Genomic DNA, 9,942 nt, shown 5'->3' on the forward strand with positions numbered 1-9,942 from the left:
GGGAGCCTGCCTACACATTGCCCCGTTCCTCAGATAAGCTGTGGACCTCCCCAAGATGCTTTAGAGATAAAGGCCAGTACATAGCCCATTCTAACAAAGGCCAATGTGGGCAGGCCATATAAAATTGAATTTGACGATGCCCTCCTCCACCAGTAACTCAGGCTCATACTTCAGACCCCTGGGTTCTATAGCTCTTTCTATTTCCAGCAGTATGGTTTTAGATGAGTCGCATTATCTCTTCAGGCTGGTGTCTCTGTTGTCAGAAACCATACTTAACCTCCTAGAGTTCTCAAGAGCATATATTAAAGTATTTGTAAAGTAGTGATGGCCCATGCCTTTAATCCCAGTACTTGGAGCAGAGGCAGATGAATCTCTGAGTTTGAGGCCAGCCTGGTCTACAGAACTAGTTTCAGAACAGCCAGGACTACACAGAGAAACCCTGTCTTGGGGGAGCATTTAACAAAGTATTTGGCACAAATATAGCACTTGTTGAATAAGATTTTTTTAAGTGAAATAAAATACATTAAGCCAATAATTTAGTACTTACCATTATGTATTACATTCCATTTCAAAGTTAAACTGGGCCTTGTGTGTACTCAGTAGTGACCTTGGCTGAGCTCCCAGTCTAACCACATAATCTTAGGGGATTGCAGCCAGTATTAATCTGTTTGCCCAAGTCATCCACAGCTCAGCATTCCTGCTCTCCCACATCTTTCTTCCAGACACCATGGTATGCACAGGCTGCTGTTCCTGCCTGGACCATATTGTGACATACCTCTTCAAACAGCTGTCACGAAGCACCAAGAAAAGGACAACACCCCTGAACCGGGAGAGTGACTGCTTTCTGCATATCATGCAGCAGCATCCAGCTATGATCCAGCAGGTAAGGAATCTGAGGGTTAATTGGCAGTGGTGGTGTGTCCCGCTGTGGATGAACTCCTGCAAGAGAGGGAAGGCCAAGCCAGCTGATGCACATCTCACTATGTTCGTGTTCTTAAAATGGCAGTGGGTTTTGAATTTTCTAGATCTGAAAAATAACTGAAATGATCTGAGTGTCATCTACCCGTGTCCTATCTCATGAGCACTCACTTCCACGAAAATTGCTCTTCTCCCTCACTGCTGGGAAACAGAGCATGAGTTAGCCACACCTAGCTTTCTTAGAGCAAGAATATAAGACAAAGCTGGGAAGTGGTGGTGCACACCTTTAATCCCAGCACTGGGAGGCAGGGGCAGGCGGAACTCTGTGAGTTTGAGGCCAGCCTGGTCTACAAAGTGAGTTCCAGGACAGCCAAGACTGTTATACAGTGTGTGGAGGAAGATACAATGCCAAATAGATAAGGAAGTAGAAGTCAGTAGTATGGCGAATGTTTGAGCTGATAATGTCCAAGCCAGTTTCACGACTGCTCACTGCTCTCTTAAATAGCAGTAAAATTATTCACAACTTAATCACACTCTCAGAGTGTCATAAAGCTCTCTTCTCTAAGACCAGTACTTGGAAATAATAGTACAAGGAGCTTTTTGCCTGCTTAAATTTTGTATGCTTCACCCCATCCTATTCCCCACAAGTCAGAGTGAACAGGGAAAGACTACCTATAAATAAAAGTTTACCATGAAGATTTACAGATATTTTTCTAGTTTACCCTGCATAGAAGAGACCTGTTTAGGCCGGGGTGGTGGTGGTGGTGGTGGTGGTGGTGGTGGTGGTGGTGGTGGTGGTGGTGGTGCACGCCTTTAATCCCAGCACTCAGGAGGCAGAGGCAGGCAGATCTCTGTGACTTCAAGGCCAGCCTGGTCTACAGAGCTAGATCCAGAAAAGGCGCAAAGCTACACAGAGAAACCCTGTCTCCAAAAAAAAAAAAAAAAAAAAAAAAACCTGTTTGGAGCCTGTCCTCCTACTTAATGTAGCTGCACCTAACTGGATCTCTGCCTTCTTGCTGCTAGATGCTGTCCACGGTGCTGAACATCATCATCTTTGAAGACTGTAGAAATCAGTGGTCTATGTCCCGACCCCTACTTGGCTTGATACTACTTAATGAAAAGGTAGGCAAGGACCAGCAAGAGGCTCAGGAGATAGGTACTTACACCAACCCTGACAGCCTGAGTTCAGACTTTTTTTTTTTTTTTTTTAATTAAATCTTTATTTTATGTGTATGGGTGTTTTGTCTGCATGTACATATATATATATATACCACATGTGTGCCTGGTACTCTTGGAAGCCAGAAGAGGGCATCAGAGCCCATGGAGCTAGAGTTACAGATGATTACAAGCTGCCATATGGGTGCTGGGAACCAAACTGAAGTCCTCTAGAAGAACAGCCAGTGCTCTTAACTGCTGAACTATCTCTCCAGCCACCACCCCTCCCTTAGGAGAGAGTGTGTGTGTGTGTATGTGTGTGTGTTGCTGGATGTGGTGGTGCACACTTTTAATTCCAGCACTCAGGATGCAGAACCAGGATGATCTTTCGAGTTCAAGGTCAGTCTGGTTTATAGAGCAAGTTACAGGACAACCAGATAGTGAGACCCTGGCTTGAAAAGAAAAGGGGTCTACAGAGCTGGCTCAGTGACAAGTGTATCTGCTCTTCTTCCAGATGGACCAAAGTTTGATTCCCAGCCTCCACATCAGGCAGCACTCAACCATTTGTAACTCCATCTCCAAAGAGTCTGACACTTTTCTGTCATTTGAGGGCACCCAGACACACACACACACACACACACACACACACACACACACACACACACACAGAATAGTAATAGAAATAAATCTCTGAAAACAAAAAGAAGAGGTAGGAATGCCAGCTCCTGGCCCAGCCAGAGGTTTATAAGGTAATAAGCCTTCACACGGCTGTCACTTGGCAAGGAGGCCTGGGGGTATGGGCCATTGACTAAATGTGTCCTGTTCCTACTTGCCCATTGAAGTCTGCACACAGTCAGGTTTGGCAGCCTATGCCTAATATCCCAGCATTTGGGAGGTGAAGGCAGGAGGAGCAAAAGTTTAAGGTCATTCACAGCTACACAGTGAGTTTGAGGCCAGTCTAGGCTACATGAGACCCTGTTTTAATAAAAAAACAATCCACATGTGGCAGTAAATGGGAAGGATGAAGGAGCACTCTCCCTTAAGTAGTGAAAAAAATCCTTTAAAGGGAAAGTTGTCCCTAGACATCAGAGCACCTGAGACCTACACTCTAGATCCAGCTGTCACAAAGCCTTGCGATTCCCCTGAAAGGGAGTCCGAAGCCAGGTCTGGTAGCACATGCTTACAGCTCCAGCACTTGGGGAGTGGACAGAGAGGCAGGTAGATCCAGAAGTTGAGGGTCCTGATGAGGCCAGTGTTTGAACTGTGCAGTATATATTGAATTGTAGTAGACACTGCCTTCCTTGAAGAACATTCACCTGCCTTCTCTCACCTTCTGTTTTGCCCCTTGACCCACAGTATTTTTCTGACCTAAGAAACAGCATTGTCAATAGCCAACCACCAGAGAAACAGCAGGCCATGCATCTGTGTTTTGAAAATTTGATGGAAGGCATTGAGCGGAATCTTCTGACAAAAAACCGAGACAGGTAAGTGTCTGGGTCTTGCCAAAAAGTACTGTTATTTTTCAGACTACTGAGAAACAAGGGCAGTTCCATAAACATTTCTGTTCACCAGATATGATCTACCTAAAGCAGTCCTGTCTCATAGACAGGCAAGCTACATGTCTGGTTTAAATTTCTCCATGACAAGTTTTAGTAGTAACCCAAAACATCTAAAATTATGTCAGTGTATGTTTTAAAATTGAGAATGTAAACTTTATTTTGTTAAATCTTTAAAACCATATATACACATATATATTACACTTAATGGCATATCTAAACTGAGATGCTAAGTTTTTGTCAGAAACACCTAATCTGAACTACATTTCATAAACTTGACACAGATTAATAGATTCCTGTACCCTGGTTATGCCAAACATACTTGGAAGTTTTCTAAGAAATTAATTAACTATCTAGATTATCTTCATTATTTAATTCTAATGAAAGCATTTTAATTTAAGTGATTAGGCTGTGATGGGGAACTGAATTTAAATATTATTAAATTTGATTCAGCTCTCAGTCTCACTGGCTCACTAACCATCTGTGGTTAGCAGCTTCCATATTGGAAAAACACAGCTCTATGTCTTCGGTCTTTTAGCATTGACTTCCTAAGGTTCATACCCATCTCTTGTCAAGCAGTTAATGTTGCCTATGGTACTGCCATGAGCCCAGCATGGCCCTCCTAGCTCCAGGTTTGACCATCTCTGGCCTGCTGAGAAGTTGGCAGGAAAAAGTAGAAATGTAAACTTTGGCTACCTATTCCCTAATAGTCACTCGAGACTAAGGCTAGTTTACCTGCTTACAGACACAGATATACCCGTGTCGCTTGTGAAGTAGCCATTTTCTGGTCCGTGACTTAGACAAACAACATTTATCAGGACCAACCTTCCATTTCATACCTCTCCTCTCCCCCAAACCACATGGCATCTTTCTGCAGCGTTCACCCAGAACTGTCAGCATTCCGTACGAGAACGTCACGGATCTCAATGGAAGAATTCCACTCAGAGAGACTGGAAGTAGCACATGACAGCATCGATGAGGCTGACAAACTCATGGAAACTCTACCTGTACTCAGAGCAGCATACCCCTTGGTCTTCGGTCCATTCTCTGAAACAATTGCTAAGGGAGAGGGCCTGAGCTGATCCCACCTTCCTTCTCTAGACGGTGCTGGGGGAAATGGCAAAACGGTCAACCGGCAATTATTGAGTCCCAGCGATAAGTAACGTAACGGGAGTGGTGCTAAGCGTTCACCTTTGGCACGCTCGCACTGCTGGTTCTGGGGCGACTGGCAGGATCGGCAGAGAGATATAGAGCGCAGACGGGACAAGACATCTGAGAACTCCAGCGCCCCTCCGGGCACCCAAGCAGGAGAGCCCAGTGTCCTGCCACAAACCTGCCTGTATAACACATGTACATTTTTCATAACATTTTTGAACAAGGTTTATTATTGACTTCAAGTTTAAATAGGGTTGAAATTTTACAAGTCCTTTTAGCAGCGCGGCAACCCAATGCTGATGACATAAAGTAGAGGGGTTATCATGAGTGTGTTTGTGTACAAGTGGGAAGGTGAATAGATAGAGTGCAGGAGCACTGAGTGCTGCCCCTGGCGTTTGGTCTGGACCCCTATATGAGATGGACTAGAGGGATGGTGAGTGCAATACAGAGATGTGTCCTCTAGACTCAGTTCTACCTTAGTGCCCCACACCGAGCCCTTTACACCCGAGAGATACACCCAGGCACACACAAGACAGTGACCACAAAATAGAGCACACTATGAAGAAATGACTGTGGCGCTGAGATCGAGCTCGGATACTACTTTACCCCTCTCAACATTGCCCTTCCCACATCTCTTGCGGGCGACACTAAAATGATAGCGTGTTCTCTGTAGCCTTCGCCAATTTCCCCCACCACCTCGTTGGAAGTCGTGAAAACGTGTGTACTTGGAGGTGTAATGGCAACGTCCTCAGGAGGCTCCGCTCCTCCTCGCCCTATGAGCACATATAGAGTCTCCATCCTCCTCGCGGCGACTCGACAATCCAAATGCTGCGCGCTGAGTCTCGCACTGCTCCCCTTGGTCTCAGTAGAGCATACCACAAAGCTCCGTCATGAAACAATTCAGTCATGTCATTTTCCTAATTCACTACTCCTAAACGTTAGTGCACTATTTCTTTCTATCCTCGAAATTCGTTGATCTACATAACCCTTTTTCTCGTACGTGATAAGTGATCAGCAAGTGCTTCTTTGGCGTTGCCTGAATATTAACCATAGAGCAGATTGGATTTAAATAAATGGTATGTGCAGTGGTATTGTTGGGGATATACGTGTGTAAGTGGGTAGAGCACGAGTGAATGAGAGAGAATTCTGGACGTAACCATTATTGGCTTTTGTGTGTCTGAGCTAATATGCTCTAGCGAATCAATAAGCATGAGCCTCCTGAGAAGACATGATGTGAGTCCACAGGTCTCGCTGTTAATCTCTTTCATGCCTTCACGCCCCACACTGTCACGTTGACTGCAGCGAGGACATTAGGGAAGGTCATATCCGTGTGTGCGTTAACATTTCGTAGCTTTTGTTCGTCGCTTGCCATGTAGTGTCTGCTGCTGTAGGTCGAGGTGCTGCGACTGAGTGTAGTATGGTCTATCCTTGGTGCCTAGCGAGGGCCATGCTGGCGCTTCAGTTGTGCTCGATGCTCAGCGCGCATGTTGAGTGGTATATATTATAAAGCGTGATGCTACCCCCTGCTCTCAGCTACAAGAGATGTGAGTGGTGTATATAGCATAGGCAGGAAGTTACCTTTAGAGCGGAATTACGAAAGTGCGCTATTCTTATAATAACGAGGTCTACCTAGCATGAAAGTTAATTTTAACATTCTCCTTGAAAAATCCGAAATTATTATACTAAATATGAGACATACGCGTATGATATAATATTCTCAATGATGAGATATATAGCTAGAGAACATAAAAGCCACTATGAACCTAAGATGAGGTATAGAAATTGTACCGACACAGTGGAGAAAGAGAGATAATCTCTCGAGCGCTAGAATAGATACTGTCTCGACATACAGCAATGAGTATTGTGAATAGTGATGATAGTGACCTATTGAGTGCAAGCTCTTGCTCTAAAGCCTCTGCGACTCTCATACTACCAGAATTTTAGAGATAAACACTTATATTATATAATATTCTCACATCACCCGCTTCTCAATCTACATGACAATCACAAAGACTTAGTGATAAATGTGATACCATTCTCATATGCTTAAGACTGTAATTTCTGAGTCGCAAAGCTGTTCAATCACGTATTTTTGCCAGTTATATCGCAGTCGCGTAGAGCGAGGTTAATCTCATTGCTAATATCCTGGTATAGGTCAGGAGTTGTTATGACTAGAATGCTAACTCTCCAAGATTTAGCGTGTTAATTGCTCTGTAGACCACCACAAATAAAACTTCAAGTGCTTTATGACCACTTCTCTGTTCCGTTGATTCTCATGCAGCGAGTCTCAAGATGTTTGATAAGATGTAGTTTCACTAGGCCATTAGTGAGTTATGGGTTTTACTTAAAAAAGCATTGTGAGGCAAGCAAAATGAATAGATACTATTATTCTCAAATTCTATTTAACAACATTTCACTCGAGCCTTTGCTATATATTATTAATATTACCGATGTGGGATTACAGAAGTGCCCTCTTTACGTCATCTATAAAAAACATCTGTATATACACATCAGTGTATCCATGTATACTTCACTACTTGTTATAGCCTGTTACTATGCATCGAGTCGCTCCCTCCTATAACAGGTCATTGCGCTCTCATAGTGTCTGGCTCAGAGATTGTTCGTCACACACTCGGAAAATGGCGTCTAATCCTCTTGCCCATACTATCTAGCTCCTGTAGAGTATTTGCTCATGCAATGAGTAAAGTAGCCTGACAGAAAATATATTCGGAAGGATATATAGTCTCCGAGTCTCCATCTGATCCCTAGTCCGTCATCCAACTTCCTTTCTGTGACTCGGATCTGGTTTGTGTGGCTGGAGCAAATTGCATTTGTTTCAGGCCCGTTGAAACTACTCTAAGTGACCGTCAGATTCTCATATCTCACAATTGGTGCATAAAACACACAGAGAGCATCGCCACAGTCCGCCTGCTGTGTAATTCTAAGTCGGTATGAGGACATATTAGAACGAGAGTGCATGTTTCTTACACCTAGGTGTCAATACGAAATATACTTTGTGGTAGCAAGGCCATAAGCAAATAGCATTATACGTAGCACAGGATGCGCAAGGTCTCTCGAATGGCTATCTCTGCCAGGAGAGGTCTCCGATGGTGGCCCTAGACCTAACACACTCATATTTGAAAGCATCAAATAATAGATAGAAGACAGCTCGACTCTGGTATTTCTACAAAACCACCTAGCACCTAGCGAGTCCAAGGAAGCTCTCAGTCTGCCTAGGAATCTTTACCTTGTAGGCTACTTGCGCTATCATTAGTCGGAAAATAATAGTACAAGAGCTTTTTGCCTGCTTAAATTTTGTTATGCTTCACCCCATCCTATTCCCCACAAGTCAGAGTGAACAGGGAAAGACTACCTATAATTAACAGTATTTTGACTCCGATGAGGATTTCACAGATATTCTTCTCCTAGTGTTTTACACTCGTGCATAGTAAGAGACCTGTTTAGGGCCGCAGGGTGGCGTTGGTGGTGGTGGGTGTGGTGGTAGGTAGTGGTGTGAGTGGGTCGCGTGGTGTTGGTGCTAAGAGCCAGGTCGCCTTATTCCTCAGCGAACTCAGGTAGCGAGAGCATGGCAGATCTCTGTGGAACTTCAGGCCAGCCTGGTCTAGCAAGGAGCGTGTAGATCCTAGAAAGGCGCAGGGGAAGATTCGGTCTGTGCTTATCTAAAGCGCCTACAACAGAGAATGACCTGTGTCCATAGAAAAAAAAAAAAGAAAAAAAAAACCCTGTTTGGAGCGCTGTCCTCCTACTCAATGTTAGCTGTTCATACCTAAGTGATTCTGCTTGCCTGTCGTTGCGTGCTGATTAGGATGTGATGATACTTATGGCTGTCCGACAGGTGCTCTGACATCATTCATTTACGTTTGAAGACTGTACGAAATCAGTGGTCTATGTCCCGACCCATACTTGGCTTGATACTGCTTAAATGAAAAGGTAGGGCAAGGACCATGCAAGAGGCTCAGGAGATAGGGTAACTTACACAACGCGCTTGACAGCCTGAGGTTCAGTTACTTTTTTGGTTTTATTTTTTGTTTTTAATTAATCTTTATTTATGTGGTTATGGTGGTTTTGTCTGCATGTACAGTATATATATATAACCACATGTGGTGCCTGGTACTACTCCTTAGGGAGTGATAGAGGGGCATCGAGAGCCCTTATGGGAGACTAGAGTTACAGAATGATTTTACGACATCTGACATAGTGGGTGGCGTGGAGCCAAACTGAAAGTCTCTATGAATCGAAGCATGCCAGTGCATCTCTAGAGACGGGATGACTGGTGAGAGTGTGAGAGCACACGCACTAACTTCACCTTGAGGAGAGGGGAGGTGTTTGTGTGTGAGTGTTCGTGTGGGAGCTGTGTGCGGTGGTGAGAGCAACGACGCTTTTTATGGTTGGTCCATGCGCACCTCGAGTGAAGAAAGTTGTTCGAGTAAGGGTCAAGGAGGTTCTGGTCTGAGTGTATTAGGCTGAGCTCCGGGCTTAGCGGATTACTGAAGTTGCATGACATAGTGAGAGCCTGGTTGAAAAGACAAGGGGTCTACAGAGCTGGCTTCAGTGAAGTGTATCTGCTCTTCTCAGATGGACCAAGTTTGATTCCGCTGCGAACCTCCACATCAGCAGCACACTCACAATGTTGTGAACTACCATCATGCCAGAAGTAGTCTGACACTTTTCTGTCAGTTAGTGAGGGCACCGCAGACACGACACGAACACCACACCACCGCACGCCTCACACACACACCACGTACAGCACTCACAGAAATATGAGGTCAAATAGAAATAAATCTCTGAAAACAAAGTAAGAGAGAGGTGAGGAAAGCTTCAGCTCCTGGCCCAGCCAGGAGGTTTATCAGGTATAATGGCCTGGATCCACATACGGAGCACTGTCCGCACCTCATGGCAGAAGGAGGTACGCTGCGGGGTGATATGTGGGCCATTGACTAAAATGTGTCTCGCTGTTCACTATACGTGCTAGTCACCACCCCCATATGAGAAGTACCCCACAACAGTCAGGGTTCTGGCAGCCTAGGTGGCCTAACTGATCAGCCAGGACGATTTGGGAGCTGAAGGCGAGGGAGGGAGCAAAACGTTTAAGTCATTGCACAGCGTACACAAGTGAGTTTTTGGATGGCGCCAGTGC

General features: G+C 44.8%; 1 protein-coding gene across 3 annotated transcripts in view; it reads left to right on the forward strand.

Moving 5' to 3' along the window:
- Positions 1 to 9,942, forward strand: part of Xpo7 (exportin 7) — a 106,675-nt gene that overhangs the window by 93,657 nt on the left and 3,076 nt on the right. The window contains exons 25-27 of one of the 3 annotated variants that reach the window (XM_028877621.2): positions 723 to 883; positions 1,942 to 2,040; positions 3,430 to 3,589. In XM_028877621.2, coding sequence (XP_028733454.1) covers positions 723 to 883; positions 1,942 to 2,040; positions 3,430 to 3,561 — 392 coding nt within the window. In that variant the 3' untranslated portion in view covers positions 3,562 to 3,589. Of the gene's footprint in view, positions 1 to 722; positions 884 to 1,941; positions 2,041 to 3,429; positions 3,590 to 9,942 lie in introns of those variants that run through there. The other 2 variants (XM_037208400.1, XM_028877622.2) reach the window with 2 other exon arrangements.

This window comes from Peromyscus leucopus, chromosome 9 (assembly GCF_004664715.2).
Source record: "Peromyscus leucopus breed LL Stock chromosome 9, UCI_PerLeu_2.1, whole genome shotgun sequence".
NCBI classification, from domain to species: domain Eukaryota; kingdom Metazoa; phylum Chordata; class Mammalia; order Rodentia; family Cricetidae; genus Peromyscus; species Peromyscus leucopus.